The sequence below is a fragment of the Garra rufa genome, chromosome 12 (assembly GCF_049309525.1).
Source record: "Garra rufa chromosome 12, GarRuf1.0, whole genome shotgun sequence".
Lineage (NCBI taxonomy): Eukaryota > Metazoa > Chordata > Actinopteri > Cypriniformes > Cyprinidae > Garra > Garra rufa.
The window spans coordinates 19,953,922-19,976,562 of record NC_133372.1 but is presented as its reverse complement, the minus strand read 5'-3'; the positions used below and the strand labels follow the sequence as shown (position 1 = coordinate 19,976,562).

At 38.7% G+C, this 22,641-nt stretch overlaps 1 protein-coding gene across 1 annotated transcript in view; it reads right to left on the bottom strand.

The window, feature by feature from the left end:
* Window positions 1-345: 345 nt before the first annotated feature.
* Window positions 346-22,641, bottom strand: part of btbd8 (BTB domain containing 8) — a 45,060-nt gene continuing 22,764 nt past the window's right edge. The window contains exons 9-19 of the mRNA XM_073851450.1: window positions 20,005-20,093; window positions 16,095-16,197; window positions 15,267-15,449; window positions 15,012-15,185; window positions 9,378-9,507; window positions 8,330-8,391; window positions 5,944-6,529; window positions 5,151-5,238; window positions 4,933-5,054; window positions 2,975-4,843; window positions 346-1,250 (exon numbers count right to left, since the gene is read on the bottom strand). Of these exons, the coding sequence (XP_073707551.1) occupies window positions 727-1,250; window positions 2,975-4,843; window positions 4,933-5,054; window positions 5,151-5,238; window positions 5,944-6,529; window positions 8,330-8,391; window positions 9,378-9,507; window positions 15,012-15,185; window positions 15,267-15,449; window positions 16,095-16,197; window positions 20,005-20,093 (3,930 nt within the window). The 3' untranslated portion in view covers window positions 346-726. The remainder of the gene's footprint in view (window positions 1,251-2,974; window positions 4,844-4,932; window positions 5,055-5,150; window positions 5,239-5,943; window positions 6,530-8,329; window positions 8,392-9,377; window positions 9,508-15,011; window positions 15,186-15,266; window positions 15,450-16,094; window positions 16,198-20,004; window positions 20,094-22,641) is intronic.

The following is a 22,641-nucleotide window of genomic DNA, read 5'->3' as shown; positions in this document are numbered from 1 at the left end:
GGTCCCTTTTATTTTGATAAAACAATTTAACATTTAGCAGATTCTGAAAGGGGGGTGTACATTTTTGAACAAAAAAAACACCATCCAGTTCAAAAAGTTGCAGAAACTTTTAAATGCCACAACTTTTATGTTTTATTTATTTAGCAAGTTATTAAAAAAAAGGCATGAGTCAAAATTATGCTTTAAAACCAAATAAATGTTAACCATAACATGTCTGAAAATTCCCTGTGTTGTAATTTTTGGACTAAATGTCTTACATGTGTTTTGTCATTTGACATTTGCAAATAAAAGATCTGTGCAGTATTAAATAATTACGATCACCTTTCAAAGAAAAAGACAGCAAAATTCAAACAACACAGCTTTTATTGTCTTAAATACAACAATGAATGTAAACCCAAACGACTTGCTCTCTACACTCTGTTCAAAATGTTTTAGAAGCGTCATCATTCAGAGACAAAAAAAGAGCAACAAGAAAATGCATTTTTGGTATTCTACAAAGATTCAAGCAACACCCATCAAGTAAACAATATAACTTAGAAAACTGCCCACATGCAAAACAACTGCACAGAGGTCATTATTCCAGTCCTTCAAATAGTACCTGTACGATGAGAACAAAATGACAACTGCAACTGATCACTCTCTCCCCAAAATAAATAAGCATAGAAAGGATGGAGTAATCCAAAGAGTCCTATCAAAACATTAGATATATTCCAGTCCAGGAGGCCATCAGTGATGTGTCTCCAGCTCCACGATGGTCCACTCGCCCTGTGGAGATGCAGCGTCCTCAGGAGAGAAGCTGGTCACAGTGATGCTGGTGGTGGAGTCCTCCAGTGGAGAAATAAGCTCGGCCCAGCGCTTAAATGTGTCCTTTTCGTGATACAAGTAGTCTTGTTCATTCAAGCAGTCTCGAGACAAAGACAACGTCTGCTTGATCAGGTACTGTGCAAGGTTTAAATCCTCTGGGACTGAGTTTATGACGCCCAGACTGGATTCTTGGTCAGACAGTAGCTGTCGAAGCAAACTCCAGTCTTTCTCCGCAAACTTACTGTCTTCATTGTCCACTTCCTCTGTCTCTACTTCTTTAACCTCTTGATGGGACTCCTCCTGTTGGGGATCATTGCTCCTGTCAGCGTCCATGCTTTGTTCGAGGGCTTCTCCCAGGTCCATCTCGTAAATGGGGGACAGGGCTTTAGACGGCCGCCGGTCATGTGTGCAGGTTTGATCCAATGTGTCACAACCATCAATGTCCCCTAAAAATAATTGACAATACTGCACAATGACCAAGTGTTTTATCCTGACGTGGGCTTTAAAAAAAAAATTGGAATTTTCTTGAAGACATGCGTTGATTCTAGCTCCACATGATGTACAAAATCACCCCTAGTGCAACTGTGTCCTCCGTGATGCAGTTTGAAATATCAATCCTTTTAAAGACTAAATAGATGAAAAAAAATACTGTCTTAGGCAGTTTTCATTTGTCATTAATCAAGACTTGATTTAATGACACGTGCATTACAATTAAGCAGATGTGCAAATCCAAAGTTTTCCATGGAACAACTCTCAACTTTCCATGGCCTTTCCATGTTATCCATGGAGCAACTTCTGAATTTAGGATAAGGATGGACAGCTGCCATAAAGGTGATGCACAGAGGAAAGCCTACACTGAATGTGTCTCTTTTGTTCACAAGTGCTGTAACAGTAAAAGCATGTTTTGCCAGCCACTATATCTCCAGGTTTTTTTATTCCCATACAAAAGATATGAATTCTCTAGTTCTGAGCATTTGTTGTTCATAAATATACACATCGAAATGCAAGCAAGCACTTAAGCTTTTTAGTTTATACTTCTTAACTTAAAGGTACACTGAAAATATGAGGGACATGCTGGCTTATTGCTTTACTTGGCAAGATATGCTTCTTGTAAAGATAAAACTCCACAAAACAGTGATTAGAATCGTGATCCGAGTGTGAAAAAAGAGAGACATGAGGAGGACCTTGCGATTGTTTTTCTAGAAACACAACCTACAGAACTCTACAGAAATACACTGAATTAAATGAAATCTACAACATAAAAATCTAGAGTTGAGAAAATGTTTCCTACTACAGAACTACAGATGGTGTGATCAGTTGTGAATGAAAAATAAAACAAATCAAAAACAGAAAAATGGTTACAAACATAGATGGAATTTTATAAATGAACTGAAACTCAATAACAAAACCTACTATCAGCATGCAAGATTTCCTGGTTTGGATGACTTAACAGACAGAGTCTTGAAAAGATAAGACAGCAACGCACTCAACACTGATATTGAGTATAAAAAAACATCTAGGTTTAACACATTCAAAGCATCAAGGTCTCTGCAGAAGGTGTGATGTGTTATGTGCAGTATTAAAAGGAAGCTTAGCTCACTGTATATTTGTGCATATATATTTTGTATATGTTTGATGGCCAAGTCACATGGTGCTTGTCTTTTGCATAAAGATCTCTTATGGAAAAGTCAACATATAAATGACTTGGCCTATAGCTCGCTATTTAATAATGACAAACAAACAAAAACAACTGAGGACTTAAGTGCACTGTTACAACTGTGACTACCCAGCCATGCCACATAACAGATGGTCTGACTCAACAAACTTCACCACACGCAGATAGATATTTTACTGTAAAAATTAAGCTTGTAAACGTATTAGTTATTAGGGCATAGCGCCTCAGAGAAGGCAGTTTAGTTGTGTATAGCTTATTGAAATATTAGATTGCAAAGGATAGAAATTTAAAAAGCAGAATTAAAGGAGGGGCAAAAGGAGGCAGTACTGTGCTACTATCTAAACCAATGAGCTATCAAGATTTACCCCAATAAAGATGACTGGAGGTCAAAGGAATTGTCTGTATATTTAAGCTGAATGGGTCAGGATGGGAGACTGTGAGTGGATGTTTCTGAGGCTGCGGTCAAGGGGGATGGGCTCTAATGTTATACATTACCTGCTGGAGAGTGTGCAGGTGAGCTTGCAGTCAACTGCGGCTCAGGTAAGTCTAGCCGCAAGTCAGCTTTTCTGCTGTCTATATGTTTGGGCTGGAGACTGCCATATTGTTCCGTCAGCCGGAGGTCCAGGTGACTAGGGCGCTCCTGAGCAGGAATGTCACTGTTGTCTTTGTCTTTCACAGGGGCATCTGATTGATTATTCACACAATACTCCTGTGGAGATCGCCGGACCTCTGTCAGGAACACTGTGGGTTTGGGCTCCTGTCCATTTTCCTGGTGTTTGGAGATGTGGTTGCTACTAACTGTGCTTGTGGATTGCTGGGAGCGGTAGTCTGAATTGTGAGAATTGTGAGGTTCACCTTCAAAGACATCACCATGTGTAAAGGTATCGTTTGACTCGTGTGTTGGTGTCTGAGCACCTCCTTCTTCACATCCGAGTTCCTCACACTCATCCACCGAGAGTAAAACAGACCGACGGAAGTTGGAAGCTGACTGGTACTCTGGTTGCTCATTCTCTTGCTCCGCAGGATCTTCAAATGCGAGGTTGACAATGCCTTGAAACTGTGGAGGTGGCTCTGCAATTGGTGGAGCTATTCCTCTTGGTAACACCTCAACTTCCGATCTTTCATCTTCAGTCTCCTCCTCTTCTTCCTCTTCCTCTTCTTCTTCAGAGGAGAAGAGTTGGTGGTCCTGTACACCCTTCAGGTTTTTTAATGTAGTGTCCATTTCACAAGGTTCCTCCTCCACTGGCACCTCATCCTTTCTAATCCAAGAACGTGGTCTTTGACGCCCTGCCTCTTCTTCGCTTGTAGTCTCTGCCTCTCGTCCTCTGAGCCGTACCTCTACACGTAGTCCAGCCCCACTCTCGTACATCTTGAGCTCCTCGGGTGTGCTGGTGTCACTGCTGCTGCGACCCAGGAAGTCAGGGCAACGCATGGTCCCGCACTTTGAAACGCCACGCTCATGGGAACAACAGTCGTCATCTTGTGAGCCGCCAGCATCGTAATCCTCAGACCGTGGCTTTATGTCATCTGAAGAAGTTGTGGCACTGCCAGTCTCTGACTCTGGGCTAACTTGGGGTTGAAGCCCATTCCATGAGTCCTCTAGAGGCATTTCAATGCTCCCTAGATTGCAAGGTGTATCAGTAGGGAAGTCTGAGTCCCTTGAGGAGTTTATGGAATTGAGGCCTTGATCTGGTCCCGTGACACGGGGTGGAACGACATGTCCTGTGGCCAATTTACTTCCGCTAACCTCACTCTGTCCAGAAGTGATTGTATTTATGTCCGGAGTTACCGACTTAGTCTTCACTTCCGTGCTACTTAATTTACTGGCTAAATTACTGGTTTTCTCCATATCTTGAACCTTGGCGGAAGTTGCTGATGTATCCTTGATGTTGACAGCTTCTGGCTGGTCTAGTACAGCTGGGCTGACTAGTGAATGCTGTTCCAGGGAAGAAGGAACTTTGGAACTCTCCAGAGAAGATGTAACCTGTTCCTTGCTTCTCGTCTTACCTTCGGTAGTTGAATTGACCTTTTTTAAGTCTGAATGCTTAGGGCTGGATACTGAATCTTTAACAGCAGTGCCTGGCTTTTTAGAACTAGCAGGAGTTGAGTTTTTGACTGCCCCTGAGGATTTTAGAGAAGATTTTGTTGGAAGTGTTTCTGGAGCTTTCTGTTTAGGTCCTGTTTTGTTTGAGGCAGCAGGTGACTGCCTGGAGGAAGACGTGGAAGCTTTGACACTGGGCCTTGACTCAGAGATGGCTTTTGTGGTCTTCTTTGTAGTTGCAGGTTTAGAGATATCTTTCTCTACCTCTTTTCTTGGGGAGGCAGGCTTTTTAGAGCTAAGGGCTGAACCAGGTCTGGATGAAGCTGTTTGAAAGAGGAAACAGACAAGGCTTGATCTTGTTACTGGTAATAAACTATTATTAGATTCATTCTGAAGCCTGTGGATTTCTTACCATGGTTCTCTGAAAGGGCTGACACAGTGCTTTTGCTCTTTGGATCTGTGCGGGATGCAGAAATTCCAGGTACCGCACGACTGGTTGTGGTAGGTTTAGTCTTGCTTGATTTATTAGTGGGGCTGTAGCAACACAATGAAGGACCAAAGATTATCAGCTGGAAGAAAGTGGAAATAGAAAAACAGTGGTACAAGTGTGAGGATAACAGAGCATCTCACCTGCTAGTCTTGTCAGTGTCTGGTTTTTGAGCAGGTTTGGTCAGAGGAGATTTTGTTGTTGCCTTGGCTTGAAGTTTTGACCTGAGACCTAGAATGTAAAATGATTATTGAGTTTTTATAACAAAACACACAACTAATCATTTGAAACATTTTTGCTTAATGTATAGCTCAATAATCTAAATAAACAGAGCATTATCCATTAAAATCTTGTTTTCAACAATCTACACACAAATGAAAAAGAAATAAGTTGTGATATTTGTTGTACCTTATTGTAAACTGGCATATGTCCTGCAGAACCTACATTCCGTAAGAACTCTGAGCAAGGTAACAGGCAAGTACAATTTTAGTAGTGCTAAGCAGCTTAATGATGAGCTAACTCTGGCATACCCTGCTAAAACCTACACTGCTGAGCAAAGACTCTCTGAGTCACAGAGATGTCAGTACCAGGGAAGCACCAGCTAATGAGAAGGGAAAAGGGTAGATATATCTATATTTTTACCTCTGGATTTATAGATTCAAGATTCTCTCCCTCCTAACTACAGTACATTCCTTCTCTCTTATCCTTACTTTCCTGATCTAATTTTCTAACTTTTATTGAAACTCAGAAGCACATATCTTGCTTTTAATTAACGTTGACTTGCAGAAAAACTGTTTTAAGATCGGAATGTCTGCTCAAACTGTTCAACTGGCTCTGACTTTGCTGGATACCTCCACTCTTCACAGATTGAGATGTAGTAGAATTTACTCATGAGATGTGTGGTGCAAAGGTAATTACGATTCCAGGTAAACTTACCTGTTGGTGTACTGTGGCCATTCTTGCGTGGACTCCCAGTGCTGTTGTCTGGTGAGGTGCTGCCAGAGTTAGATGGAGTATTCTGAGCATTGCTGGCTGATTCCTGAGGCAGATCCTTCCCTGACATAGTGTTTTTCTGCATTTTTCCTCCTTTAGTCTGGCCTGCCGAGAGATCAGACCCAGCAGGGGAAGACTTTGGCCTTGCTCCTGGGTTTGGCTTCCTGTCCAGCACCGTCTTCCCTGTGGGAGAACCACGGGCACCTGAAGTGGTGGAATTCTCCCGTGGAGCTCCACCACCAGTGCCATTTAACACTGGTTTAACAGTTGATGTAGTCTTGGTTTTAGATGGCGTTTGAGTTGGCTTAACCTTATCATTCTTACTTCTGAGTGAGGCGTTGTTACTAGCTTTTGTTTTTCCAGAAGGAGCCATGTGAGCTGTTGGCCCCAGAGCATCAGACTTCATGGTGCCTGATGCTGCAGCTACAGATCTTGCAGGGGAGGCACGTGGACCCTGTGATACCTTAATAGAAGGATGAGTAGGGCTATCACATGGAGATGAAGTGCCAGAGAGGCATTTTGTAGGTTTCTGTTGCACAAGGGAGAGAGACGGAGACAGAACGAAAGACTATGATGGCTTTGCTCATTGTTAATCAGATCAGCAACCCATTTGACACAGTAATCTCAGACGTATAAGACCATAAAGCACAAAACCATGACATTTGGATTAAAGGCTAAAAAGCACAAAGGGTAAAAACAAAGGACAGCTGTTTCCTACGCTCAAGGTCTCTGTATCCATTTCACTCATATGCAACTATTACAGAAGGTTCAAACTCTCACTGATGCTTCAGAAGGAGACACAATGCATTCAGAGCGGGGGTAAAAACTTTTGAACAAAATGAAGATGTATACATTTTTCTTATTTTGCCTAAATATCATGTTTGTTTGTTTTTTCATTTAGTACTGCCCTTCAGAAAATACAGAAGATACTTAAATGTTTCCCAGAAGACAAAATAAGTAAAATTTACCCTGATCTTCAAATTTAAAAAGCAATGTGTTTCCTGTTGAAGCATCAGTGAGCATTTGAACCTGAAAGGGTTCAAATGCACAAAAATGCTGAAAAACCAAAGAATTTATGGGACCTGAATGATTTTCAGTTTAACGGTTCATGACAAACAAATGACTCAAAAACAAGTATCACTCAACAAAAAAACAGCTGTGGATCATTCAGGTAACAACATAGTATTAAGAATCAAGTGTTTGTAAACGTTTGAACAAGGTCATTTTTTACAAAATTCCACTATTATTTTCTCTTGTGGACTATATATAAATATAAAACTATATTATGTTTAATCTTAATCTTATTCAGGTCAGTACTAAATAAAAAATAATTTTATTTAGTAGCACTTTGTAAGATCCCTCTTATTTTGCTAAAACAATTAAAATTTTGACTTCAACTGTACATATTGTTTTTGAAAGTTCAATAATGATTTTGTTTTGTTTTGTTTTTGTTTTTTTTAGCTGCTCTTGTGAAGCCAATAGTCCCTGGCTATGTTTTGGCACCAAAACACTTGGGCTACCATGCCATACTTATGGTTCAGCCCTGACAACAGCAGTTTTAAGACTGATAGTGACAACTGTAATATACTGTAGCTGAGATGATTCACAATATGTTTTCAGGATCAGTAATTCTGCAACAAATTTCCTGAATCAACCTTAACGTTGCTTTAATGAGACAGCTCTCATCTAACACTAACAGCCATTTAATTTCAGTTTAATCAGCTTGTCTTTCAGTAAAATAAAACCTTACACAATCAGAGACTATGCTGGTAAATCACTTTACAGTACTTCCAGTGGTCAACCGATATTGAGTTTTTTAATGGCATGGGTATATTTGTGGCAATAGCCAAAAATACATTGTATGGGTTTTCTTTAATGCCAAAAATCATTAGGATGTTAAGTAAAGATCCTGTTCCATGAAGATATTTTGTAAATATCCTACAGTAAATATATCAAAACTTAATTTTTGATTAGTAATATGCACAGCTAAGAACTTCATTTAGGCAACTTTAAAGACGATTTTCTCAATGCTTAGATTTTTTCCCACCCTCAGATTCCAGATTTTCCAAATAGCTGTATATCAGCCAAATATTGTCCTATCCTTACAAACCACAAACATCAATGAAAAGCTTATTTATTCAGATGATGTATAAATCTCAATTCAACTGGTTTTGTGGCCCAGGGTAACATATAATATTAATAAAAAATATTACTTCTGTTTATTTGTTAATGCAGACAATCTAAAAACGATCAAATATTGGCTGGTTAATCAACCCGGGCCGAAATATTTACCAGTTTTACCAAAATAAGCAACAAAATAAAAGATTACCTGAGAGCTGGTGAGCACAGGTTTTTTTCCAAGCCGTCTACAGTCTCCTTTATCAAGAGCAGCTGAGAGAGTTGGTGGAGAGGGAGGAAGAAAATAAAGACTAATTTTAGATTACAGACAGCTTCAGTTTAATTAGAACATCCACTCCTGCATAATCAACATTTGCCAAACATTTCCTCAATCAGACACGCAAATACTCGCAGACTCGCAATCAGTCAGTAAATCAGTAATCAGTAAAAGTGGCAGTGCAGCTCTGCAGAGAGCCACCGATTTCCTACTCCTTCGTCTCAGATAGAGACGGCACGGCACAGAAAGAGCCTTTGATCATCTCATAGCTTATCCAGAGCATTCTTTAAATCATCAGAAAGGAACGAAAGATCTAGGCTTGCATCTCAGCAATTCAACTGAGCTCTGATTTCACTGCTGTCATCTCCAAAAACAATCCAAATCATGGATCAAATAGCTTCTGTGAAGGAATGCAGCTTGAGTGTTTGTGTTTGCACAGCGAATGCTTTGCATATGAGCCATCGCATTTGCATGCCTTTACATATGGGAGGGAATCTTTAGAAAGGAGAATACAAGAACGATCTTGACACCTAAAGCGATGCATAATTTATGCGTCAGCATATAGGTTTCCACCTGCAGAATAGAACACTGTATCATTGTGGACCCCATTCCCCAACCCCCTCTTGAAATGCTTAATATTTTGATGTGACTGTATTCTAGCTCTCAACGTTCAAAGCATCACAGGGTCATATTAAAAAGACTTTCTTGATGGACTGACAGCAGCTGGAGGTTATCCAACAGGGTTTCTCTCACCAGCACTGGCTACCAAATATCCATGCAAAGGAGGGCTCTTCATCACTGCACTGGACCACTAAAAAATAAATAAATAAAAATACACCCCCCTCCTCCTCCTCCACACATGAACACAAGCGCATTCTGACTGCTGCATGGTTTCGAACACTGAGCTGTTCATTGAAAGCTGTTCTTCTCTCCTTTTTTGTGCTATTGCTAAATTCTTACCTTTTCTCCTTCCTCTCCTTACCTGCAAGTATTTTTTCTCGAAATCTGGGTTGTAGTGCGTCCCATCCTTGTGTGTGCCGCACTGCAAAGAAGGACTGAAGCAGGAAGGTCCAGAGCTTCGTGCGCAGCGAACACAGCTCACGCCTGAATGGCTATTGGAGGGACAGAATGAGTGAGAGTGTGAGCGAAAAAGAGAGAGAGAGAAGGAGGGAGGGTGGATACAACAGCAGGAGAACAGGAGCGAATCAGCAGCTGCTTCAAAGGCTGGTAGTCTTGGCAACCGATCGCCGTTGCCTCCCTCTACCCTTAACAGGATCCTCTCTAGCTAAATGGATGATGTCACTAGCAGAGGCTTGTGTTCCCGCCTTCTGCACCGAATGCTCATTAAAAAAAAAGAGACCCGCTGTATTATTTTTTTTTTTTCAGATTCTGCCTCAGCCTTTCCATCCGCAGTTCATTTCTCTCCCTGTCCCTCCCTGCTTTCCTGTATAATGGACATGGAACCAGATTAGACATGGCCACACCCACGACTCTTGGTCTTTCTCAGACTAATCCATTCTGCCATTTCCCCTGGGATGTGAATTAATTCACAAAGAGACAGGAAGCGACAGAGATGACCAGAGAGAAATAAAGCAAAACAGAAACTGACAGAGCATAAGCACGAGAGTTGTTTACCATGACCTCTTCTATTTGTAGTGTCACTTTACTGTAATCCAGCCTGGCCACGTACATTAGAGGCACGTTTAAATCCAGGGATCAAATGAAGCGCTTTGTACACGTGCCATTAAATACAGACAGTGGTGGAAAGAGTACTGAAAATTTATACTCAATTACAAGTACTGTTACATTGCTGAAATTGTACTCAATTACAAGTAAAAGTACTGGTGTTAAAAAAAGTAATTAAGTAAAAGTACAAATTACTCTTCATAAAAACTACTCAGAGTACTAATTACTTTTTAGGTGGTGGTATTTATTGAATTATCCATAATTGCTGAATCAGACAAGATCCAGACAATAAAGCACACGCTGCTTTTATGATGTCTTACTGATCAATCTTAGATGGTTGTTTCCTCCGGGGAAAAAAAATCATAGAGAAATTATACAAATTAAATTATAGGTTAATCACCCTATATATTTTCCATTCATTACATAACACAATAAGAAATAAAAAAAAACTGTATGCCTTACTAATATATATAGATTCGTTTAAAAACGCACGTTCATTCATAAACGCTCAGAGGCTCAGATGTGACTTGTAGACTACTTTTGACCACGAAATAGAGCAAAATTAGGCAATAGTGTTATAGTCAGACAATGTAAGTGACTTAATAATAACTTCTTGTTTATTTAACTGTTGTGTTAAATCAATATATCATTTACAAACTCCCTTAAAAATTATTAAAAGCTGTTACTCATTTTGGATCGCAATATCACAAAGCTCTATTATAATCAACAATGCTCGCTATACTGTACAATCAGTCTCTTATTTACACTCTCTCTACGCTTTGTTTCTGAAAGGATTCGTGACATTTGTCTGATATATTACTCAACGTTGCAAAAACACGTAGAAACCTGTGATGCTCCCCTGAGCGCAAACACAAAGATGCTGATCGGGTCCGGCTAACTGGCTAACAAGCAGCTAATCATATACCTTTAGTGGCTCCCATTATTTGTTTTCCGTGCCTTTCTGAAAACAAAAATATATATATATTAGTGTGTTTCTAATATGGTAAATGCATGGGGGAGGGATGAGCCCATTCGGAACTGCTGGAGCCCTGAGATTTCATTCAAACAAATCGATGTAAACTACACATTCGAGTTAATCGATAAAATCGATATTTCACCCAGCCCTAGTTCTAGTAATGATTATCTTATCAATAGCGCGCCTGAAAAAATAAATAAAAATAACGGAACTTGTTTTTTCGGTTCAAATACTATACCAGGCTTTTCACTGGTCCGTTAAGAAGAGATATTTTTATTGGATAATTATACTCATGAAAGTATAAATACCCAAAAAAATTTACTTAATTACAGTAACATGAGTAGTTGTAATTCGTTACCTCCACCACTGAATACAGAGAATGTGCTCAGTAGAGCGTTGTGGCAGGTATTGACTTCTTGATGAAGCACAGAAAATCTATTCATTATGTATCATAATAACTACAACACCGATGCAGTAAACAGATTAAAATCAACATGAAATCATAATGTACTTTTTAAATCCAATTCCAATTAGAACAAAAAAAAATGTTTCAATTCTTAGTTAAAATGTAATGACTAAAAGTCTGAAACGGCTGTTCTTTTCAGCTAACGTGACAAATCCCAACTTTCCTCCAACCCTCCAACCATTCTGGTACACTCATAAAAATAAAGGTGCTTTGAAAGGTTCTTCACAGCGATGCCACAGAAGAACCATTTTTGGTACCACAAAGAAACATTCAGTCAAAGGTTCTTTGAAGAACCACCTCTTTCTTACCTTTTTATAATCTGATTTTACAATCAGATGTTAAAGATTCTTTATGGAACCATTTAGACAAAAAAAGGTTTTTCTATGGCATTGTGAAGCACCATTATTTTTAAGAGTGTATGTAACACCCAATAAATGTTTCAATTGTAAGATAGATTATAAAAGTAAAACCATACAGTAAATGTATGTATGAACCACCTTTTAAAAAGCAAATCCACACCAGATAAATTTTAATTATGTATTCCTCAGATTTACAGTACTTTATCTATCTTATTTTTCAATGTGGAAGTAAGCTGTTATCTGTAAATGTACGAGACTTCCGCTTCATTAGCTGCGGTAAGGAAATAACGAGAATAATAAAGTGCAGTAAACTGTAAAACTGTTTGTGCTACAACCCATTGTATTTAAAATTAAGACAACACATTAAAAGAATATGGTAAAAAAAACACCAGTTTGCAAATATCAAGCAACAAAACCAGCTACAGCTAAAAATGATGACACAAGAAGCCAGAGACATTAAATTTGTGTGGCTATGCTCACTCTTACGGGAAAAATAAGGTGGATACATTTTAAGAATGTGTTAACACTTGTCATGTTTGGTTCGATTAAAACAAATTCTGGTGTGATTGCTCTGTTAGTGCAGTTCATTTGAGTAAGTGTGAACACTGCCATACGAACCCTGGTGCGCACCAAACAAACAGACCGAGACAGCTTAAAAGATGGGTCTCTGTCCATTTCTAAACAAACTCTGATGCAGTTTGAATGAAATATGAATGTAACAGGCCAAATACTTCTAAACAAACCAAAAACGGGAAGCAATGACGAGATGCGGCGCTGCCACATGATTTCACAAAGGAAACAAGTGGTGTATCCAAAACAAAACGAGCAGAGGGCAAACATGGAGCATCGAGGAGGTAAAGTGCCTTTTATGAGCTCTTTGTTCGCAGGAAATAAAAATAAAATCATATACAGTCGTGGCCAAAAGTTTTGAGAATTACATAAATATTGGAAATGGGAAAAGTTGCTGCTTAAGTTTTTATAATAGCAATTTGCATATACTCCAGAATGTTATGAAGAGGGATCAGATGAATTGCATAGTCCTTCTTTGCCATGAAAATTAACTTAATCCCGAAAAAAACTTTCCACTGCATTGTTAAGAAGGCTTCAGGGCGTCCAAGAAAGTCCAGCAAGCGCCAGGATCGTCTCCTAAAGAGGATTCAGCTGCGGGATCGGAGTGCCACCAGTGCAGAGCTTGCTCAGGAATGGCAGCAGGCAGGTGTGAGCGCATCTGCATGCACAGTGAGGCCAAGACTTTTGGAAGATGGCCTGGTGTCAAGAAGGGCAGCAAAGAAGCCACTTCTCTCCAAAAAAAACATCAGGGACAGATTGATCTTCTGCAAAAAGTATGGCGAATGGACTGCTGAGGACTGGGGCAAAGTCATATTCTCAGATGAAGCCTCTTTCCGATTGTTTGGGGCATCTGGAAAAAGGCTTGTCCGGAGAAGAAAAGGTGAGCGCTACCATCAGTCCTGTGTCATGCCAACAGTAAAGCATCCTGAGACCATTCATGTGTGGGGTTGCTTCTCATCCAAGGGAGTGGGCTCACTCACAATTTTGCCCAAAAACACAGCCATGAATAAAGAATGGTACCAAAACACCCTCCAACAGCAACTTCTTCCAACAATCCAACAACAGTTTGGTGAAGAACAATGCATTTTCCAGCACGATGGAGCACCGTGCCATAAGGCAAAAGTGATAACTAAGTGGCTCGGGGACCAAAACGTTGACATTTTGGGTCCATGGCCTGGAAACTCCCCAGATCTTAAAACTTGTGGTCAATCCTCAAGAGGCGGGTGGACAAACAAAAACCCACTAATTCTGACAAACTCCAAGAAGTGATTATGAAAGAATGGGTTGCTATCAGTCAGGATTTGGCCCAGAAGTTGATTGAGAGCATGCCCAGTCGAATTGCAGAGCTCCTGAAAAAGAAGGGCCAACACTGCAAATACTGACTCTTTGCATAAATGTCATGTAATTGTCGATAAAAGCCTTTGAAACGTGTGAAGTGCTTGTAATTATATTTCAGTACATCACAGAAACAACTGAAACAAAGATCTAAAAGCAGTTGAGCAGCAAACTTTGTGAAAATTAATATTTGTGTCATTCTCAAAACTTTTGGCCACGACTGTACATACGACATACGACAATGAGCGCACAGCAGACCTATCAGTGAATGGGTACATTGATGTCATACACCCATAGCGCCGCTTAAAGTTGAATGCACCTTTTCTTTTTGTTTGGAGTGTTCGTTTTTGTTGCTATTTCTGTAAAATGAATAATTATGTGAAATCAAGTATTTCTGCAAAATAAATACACCACCAGTCAAAAGTTTGGGATCAGTAAGTCTCTTATGCTCATCAAGACCGCATTTATAATATTCAAATTTTTTTTGGAACTTTCAGGATTCTTTGATGAATAAAAAGTTTAAAAGAACAACATTTATTCAAAATATAATCTTTTCCAACAATATAAGTGTTTGCTATTACTTTTTTATCAATTTAACACATCCTCGCTGAATAAAAAAGAAAAAGAAAAAGAAAGAATAAATATTTTACTGACCCCAAACTTTTGAACAGTAGTGTATATTGTTAGAAAAGATTTGTTTTAAATAAATACTGTTCTTTTTAACTTTTAATAATCAAAGAATCCTAAAAAAGTATCACATGTTCCAAAAAAATATTAAGCAACACAGCTGCTTCCAGCACTCATAATAAATCAGAATATTTTGAAGGATCATGTGACACTGAAAAATTCAGCTTTGATTACAGAAATTAATTAGAATTGAATGTATATTAAAATAGAAGAACACTATTTTACATTTCATTTATTTTACAATATAAAATTTTCCTGTATTTTTGGACAAACAAACAGCCTTGATGAGCATTACAAACTTACTTAAAATTCATTAAAAATCTTACTGATCCCAAACTTTTGACCGGCAGTGTAAGTATATTCAAAATAATTATTTCTGAAAACCTACTAAGCTCTTTTTTCAAGCATATTAGCTGTTGTTTTGTGTGGATATGTAACAGCCGTCTTTTTTGGATCAATAAAAATAAATGATTAATTTACTAAGTGATCTGAGTTGTAATTAAATGCTGGCTTGCAGTGTTCTGTTTCTTTGTTTACCTCCACTTCCTCCTGATTGGCTTGGTATTCTGTGATAACGTCTACCTCAGTCGGGTCACCACTCAGACGGTTCACAGCAGTGAACAGGTCACAGCAGTTCTCCACAGTAACGCCCTCCCGCACGGCTACGCACACCTTTCTCAGTATAGTGGGGTCACGTGTGAACTCTTCTCTCTGAAACAGAACACATCTGACTGTCATAGCTGATAAGACATCTTATATATCTTATGCCTAAACATCATCGAATGGCCGTACCCTTCGGAGATCGTGGAAGGCAGCGGTGTGTGTGACCTGGGGCAGGTGTGTGACAATTATCCTCAGACACTCTTCTTGCAGTTCACTGGCCAGACTCAGCACCTGCTTGGCCCATTTCACCTCCGGCAGGCTGCCAATCAGCTGCTCGCTGCCACACAGCACAGATACTACACTCTGCACCGTCTGAAACACATCACAATGTTACACACATACTCTGCACGAACATCATTAAAAACACACTGTCTCGTTCATAGAATTATCTTCCCTTCCTCTTCTGACACATACTGGTTGCACTGTTAGTGACAGCAAATTTCCTAGAGTAATCCAATATGCTTCAGCAGTGGTTTACATCAGGGCTGGGCATCAGGAGGGGGAAAACCCAGTGTTATACAACTACACTTGGCTGACTGCAGCTGCTGGAGTTCTGGGTCTGTGTGTCTGTGTGTGCGTGAGAGAAATTTAGGGGACTGCCAGCCTACGGGGTTAAGTGAATGAGCTGTTTGTGGCTTTAACGCACATACACACATTCAAAGCCACTCAATCAAGTCCTCTAATTGCTCTTTAGTCAATAGCCATCCTCAAAACAGAGACCGCAGCTCTTCTCATCAATGTCTTATTGTACTACAGGGTGCAGACAGAAGCAGAAGGACAGTAAGGAATAGAAGGAAACATGGGTTGTTTGTCTCTGCTGTTTCCCACTAGAAAAACGGCGTATGAGCATACTGGATTACATCTTAATTCAGTATAATTAGATAAGTACAAAAACAAAGTCCAAGGGGGAGCCCCGCCACAATAGAAAACAAATATGTGTTTGTGAGTATTACATACCGTGTTTTTGGTGACAGTATTAAGGCAATCTCTCTGTAGTTCTGGAGGGAGGATGGCAAAATTCCTTTCTGACCAGCACTTCACGAAGTGCTCAGCTACCCATCTGTGAATTGAAACACATCCATGACCGTAAGCTTTTATCTTTTATTGCTTTTCAAGTACAAATAAGTACAATTCAAAAACTACTTCTTGCACAATTTCTGCTAACCTACTAAAGAGCGTTTGGCCACTGTAACTTGGGATAGTTCACCCAAAAATGAAAATTCTGTCATTAATTATTCAGCCTCAAGTCATTCCAAAACCCGTAAGAACTTTGTTCATCTTTAAACACAAATTAAGATATCTTTAATGGAATCTGAGAGCTTTCTGACCCTGCATAGACAGCAACGCAACTAACACATCCAAGGCCCAGAAAGATAGTAAAGACATTGTTGAAATAGTCCATGTGGCATCAGTGGTTCAACTGTAATGTTGTGAAGCTATAAGAATAACTCTCAGACTTCATCAAAAATATCTTAATTTGTGTTCTGAACATGAATGAAGGTCTTACATGTTTGGAATGACATGAGGGTGAATAGTTAATGACAGAATTTTTATTTTGGGGCAAACTATCGCGTTAAAAGTAAAATAAATAATTTATCCACTTTTGTGTCATTGCAAACATTGCATTTTTTTAGTTCTTTTTTTTTGTAGCACAAAAGTAACACAAAGGAGACTTTTTGAAAGCTTATAGAAGCAAAAAAAAAAAAAGAAGTCGGCAGTGAAACCATGGTTTCAAGTTTTAGCATGTTTCTCCCACAAAAGCTTTTGTACATCTTAGAAGACTATGAATATAGTGCCCTAGTCATATGTAGCACTTTTTTTTTTTTTTTTTTTTTTTTTTTTTTTTTTGGATCTTGTCAGCATAAATGCAAAATATTCTGTTAAATAGTCATGCCAAACATCTGTGTTCAAACAAGAGAAGAAAAAACATTTCAAACAGCATGTAAAAATAATAGAACAGCTTAGGTTGCGCAAAACAATCAAAACCTTAAATCCTGATATGAATCATTTTAATCATGACTGTGATAAACAATACCTAATAGCTTTTAGGTTTGTCACTACATCAAAGCCTTACATTACATCACAATCCTCAAGATTACCATAAAACAAATATACTAAACATAAATTATTACATGTATATATCCAACATTACACATACACATATATCTATACAGCGCCTTGCAAAAGTATTCATACCCCTTTATTTTTTTTCATGTTTTGTTATGCTTATGTTTTGAATTACTTTTGTCCCCACATCAATTTACACTACATGCACCATAATGACAAAGCATAAACAATATTGTCACAACTTCATAAATGTATAAAAAAAAAAAAAGAAAAGAAATAAGTACATTGCATAAGTATTCATACCCTTAAATGAAGCATCTTTACAGCCTCAAGTCTTTTTGGGTTTGATGCAACAAGACTTGCGCATCAACGTTTGGTAGTTATCTGCCGTTGTTTGCCTGACCTCTTCACCTCTCAAGCTCTAGCAACTTGGATGGGGTCTGGCAGACATTTTCAGACAGTTTCTACAGAAACGTTTGATTGGGTTCAAGCCCAGGCTCGGGCTTGGCCACATTCAAGGACATTCACAGAGTTGTCTATAAGCCACTCTTGCTGTGTGCTTAGGGTCATTACCCTGTTGGAAGGCGAACCATCTGCCCAGTCTGAGGTTCTGAATGCTCTGGACTGGGTTTTCATTAAGGCTCAATCTCAATATTTCGGTGCATTGAGCTTTTCTTCTACTCAGTAAGTCCCTCAGTCATGGCGACTGAAAAACAGCTCTACAGAATGAGCACACTTTACTTTTGGGATGGTACTCTGTGGTGATGAACAGTGCCTGGTTTGGCTCAAACATGATGCTTGAAATTAAGGTTCATCAGACCACAGAATCTTGTTTCTCACAGTCTTGAGGGTACCAAGTGTGTTTTCATGTGTCATTACTGAGGAAAGGATTGAATCTTGCCACACCATCATAAAGCCCAGATCTGTGAAGTGCTGCAGTTATGTTTGTCCTTCTGTAAGTTTCTCCCATCTGCATATATGATCATGGAGCTCAACTGGAGTGACTATCAGCTTCTTGGTCACCACTCTAGCCAAGATCCTTCTCCATCAATTGCTCAGTTTGGCCAGGAGGCCAGCTCTAGGAAGAGTCATGGCTGTTTCAAACTTCTTCCATTATGTGTAACAGAGACTACATGCTTCTGTGAACCTTTAATGCAGCAGAATTTTTTCTAAACTCTTCTACAGATGTGTGGCTTGATGCAGTTCTGTCTCTAAGCTCTACAGGATTTTTTTTTTTACCTCAGAACTTGGTTTTTGATATGCATTTCCAGCTGTTAGGCCTTTTATTAAGATGTGTGTGCCTTTCCAAATCATACCCATTCAGTTGAATAACTTGTAAAGTGTAGTAACATCTACAAGAAATATGAATGCTCCTGAGCTAAATTTCAACTGTCCCAGATAAGGGTATGAATACTTATGCAATGGAATCAGTTAAGTTTTTTTTTTTGCTCAATTTGCAAGGATGTTAAAACCTGTTTTTTGTTTTGCCATTATAGTGTATGAAGTGTAGATTGATGTCGAAAAAAGTAATTTAAAGCAGTTTAACATAAGGCAGCAACATGACAAAATCTGAAAAAAATAAATGAAGGGGTATGAATACTTTCGCAAGGCACTGTATACTAAGAGCAAATCTCTTCTGGTCGATAATTTATGCCAGTGGCAAACTTAAACTGCTCTAACCTTCTAAATGCGGACTATATGCTTTGAGTAAAACTGTATTGTGAAAAGCTCTATACAAATAACTTGTTACTTCTGGAAGAGTTATCACAGTGATCTAGGTTAGTAACACTAGGGCAGTAGGTTCAGCAGGCACTGGACTGGCACTGAACTGAAAGCAGCAGTGCTGTGCTGATCTGATGCCATCAGATCACGGATGCTGTACTGAGAGCCTCTCATCCTGATGCGTGACTCTTCACCCTCCTACCCGCAGCGGAGGCAGCACCAAAACATCAGAGAAACAACACACACGCACACAGTCTCTCTCCTTCCATCTCTGAGGCACTGGAAAAATCCCGACCTACATTCACACGCCTCTCTGAGCTGCTTTACCGCAGTGCGCTGAGTTTAGAGCAAAGAGAATTAAATGACAGAGTTGACTAATTAAGTAAATGATGATGATACTAAATGATTAAAGTTTTTTTTTTGCTGTCCATGATGTCAATCAAAGAATCTTGGGAGATATACATATTAATATTTCTATCTATTTGTGTTACTCGTACAAAATTAGAGTAAAATTAAAGAGGAACAACTTTACCAGGAAATTTTTCACATGGCCACCACAATCCCAAAAAATGGGCAGAATATTTTATTTAAAATAAGTATTTTTGTACTGCCTAGAGGCTCTGTGACACCCATTTGTAAAACAAACAAATTGTCGACGACTGGTTGAATCATACCAAGGGTGTAGCCAATATCTGTCCATATAAGTATAAATTGATCTTTTAGTAGGCAAATGCTAGTGTCCACCTTTCAAATGTTGTGTTTTTTTCTCTTTTTTTGGCTTAACAATTGTGCCAAACATTAACATTTGATGTGAAAATGGGTTTGTTTTAAATGTTTAATAAATTTCTGCAAAACTGATTGCATCCACGTTTGGACAGAAGCATAACCTCAGAAATAGAAAGCATTTTGAAATGTATTATTTATTGATTTATTTAGTCATTTATTATTTAGTGATTCATTTGCACTGTACAGTATAGTACACACACATGACTCTTAATGGAGTAGTACAATCAGAGAGTCATTTTAAAAGCCATTATTTAAAGCAGTAGCATTCACAGAAGTGCAGAAAATGCCTCACCTCACACAGGAGCCGTAGAGATCCTGCAGGCCAATAGAGTGGGTAATGGCGAGGCACTCCAGTATAGATCTCTGAACTCCATCAACAGGCTGCAGAAAATGAGAAGAAGGACTGACTCTTGATATTCACACCTCATTTCAGACACTTTAGTGGATCAATAGCCTGAAACCTGCCATAAGCTAATATACAGTGTAGAGGTCAGCTGTCTGAGCTTGGGTTTAATTACATTTTATACAACTTAAATCACACTTAATCTGAAGAACTTCCTGAAAGCTACAATTCACAACATTTCTACAAAAATTACTATTATAAAGCCTCTTTGCAGATTGTTACAAATCATACATGATAAACAGAAAATGAAAGCCATTCTACACTTTTTATGGTGAAATCATTCACAAGCGAATCACCATCACAGAAATGTCAATGCGAACACTACCAAAAACTGTATCCTGATCCAAAGCAGAATCAAAAGCATTCAAGATTAAAGAAGTAATGAGATTTGCATATTTACAAGACTGATGTTGATTTGTTACTAGTGCTGTCAAATTGATTAATCACGATTAATCGCATTAAAAATAAAAGTTTGTGATTACATTGTGTAATATACCTGTCTACTATATATTTCTTAAATATATACATGTTTATGTGTATATTTAAATACACAAATAAATATACACAGTACACACAAATATTTAAACACAAATTTATATTTTGGATGTGATTAATTGTGATTAATCGATTTGACAGCACTATTTGTTTCTGAATTATTCTGCTTTTGCTATATATTTAAGTATTTTTGGCAAATATAGGTAATTTACCATAGAAATATATTTTTAACGTTATAACTGTTATAGCACCACCTGTGGTCATTGTAGCTTCCCAAAGGGTGAGTTTCAAAAATTTTTGATAATTATTGACCTAGAGAGTCAAAATTGTAATGCAGTGTTTTTTCTAGATTAAGCAAAAAATGTAAGACTAGTTCACAAAAGTAGATTTTTTACATCATTTAACAAACGATTTGACTGAGAGCAGTGGTTCTAGAGGCAAAGTTGACACAAATGAGGAGTTTTGTCATATGATATGATTATCGTGTGTGTGTGTACCTGGTATTCATCACGTTGTGGGGACCAAATGTCCCCACAAGGATAGTAATACCAGTAGATTTTGACTTTGTGGGGACATTTCTCAGGTCCCCATTAGGAAACAGGCTTATAAATCATGCACAATGAAGTAAAAGCGTGCACAATCTCCTGTGAGGGCTAGGTTTAGGTTTAGGGTAGGTGTAGGGCGATAGAAAATACGGTTTGTACAGTATAAAAACCATTACGCCTATGGAATGTTCCCATAAAACATGTAAACCCAACGTGTGTGTGTGTGTGTGTGTGTGTGTGTGTGTGTGTGAAAAAAAAGGCATAATGTACAATAGTCTACACCCTTGAAAAATGCAATATCACCCCTTAGAGGCTTATTTTTTAAAAATTTCTCTCAGACCTTTGGGGCAGTGAGTCAAACAGGCCCACCAAGTTTTGTTCCGATCTCCCTCCGTTAACCTCGTCTAATAGGTACTCAAACTTCATCAACCAATGTCCATGGCCATGTTTTTTTGTTTTAGATTAATGGTGGGTCAAAAGTTCTAGTTTTTTTTTTGATAAATATTGATATTCACTCTCTACAGAATCTTTCTGCACTGGTTAATATCCGATCGGGCGAAAAACCTAGGACTAGTACGCAAAAGTACTAGTCCTAGTACTAGTCTCGCCAGACTCATGATCGTGAGACTCACGATCAAATCTGAGGCATGTGTTCTGTCCGGCGTGAGCCAAGGATTCCAACGACATAAGACACTGTGACTGATGCTTTAAGAGTTATGAGCAATTTCGTACTTTTGTTTTCACTGTAGCGTCCCTGTCGGGCTGATTGGGGCGAGCCTTGGTGACGTTGTAGCTGGTCTGAGTACTACCATCCCTCCAAGTTTCAAGTCTCTACGGCTTTTGGTTTGGTCTGCTCGATCAGTTTTATGTGGAGATCCTTGGCCATTCTAACAATTACAAAAGAGTTTCAGCACTATGCTCTTGAACTCCTAAAAATCTTAGCAACCTCAAATCTTTGAATAGTATATCAAAAGTATTATGCATTTCTGGAGGGGGAAAACTAAGAGGACGTAAATGCATTCCTCTTTCACATAAGGAAAATTATAACATACTATTTAGCAAGGCTGTAACTACCTAAATCAATGATTTAAAAATAAATTTTGGCAAATCCAGGTAATTTACTATAGAAATATATTTTTAATGTTTCTAACTGTTATAGCACCACCTGTGGTCATTATAGCTTCCCAAAGGGTAAGTTTTAACATTTTTTGATAATTATTGACCTAGAGAGTCCAGAGAATTGTAATGCAGTGTTTTTCCAGACTGAGCAAAAAATTTAAGACTAGTTCAAAAACGTATATTTTTTACATCATCTCAATCATTTAACAAACGATTTGACTGACAGCAGTGGTTCTAGAGGCAAAGTTGTCAGAAATAAGGAGTTCTATCATATGATACGAATATTGTGTGTGTGTGTGTGTGTGTGTGTGTGTGTGTGTGTGCACCTGGTATTCATCACGTTGTGGGGACCAAATGTCCCCACAAG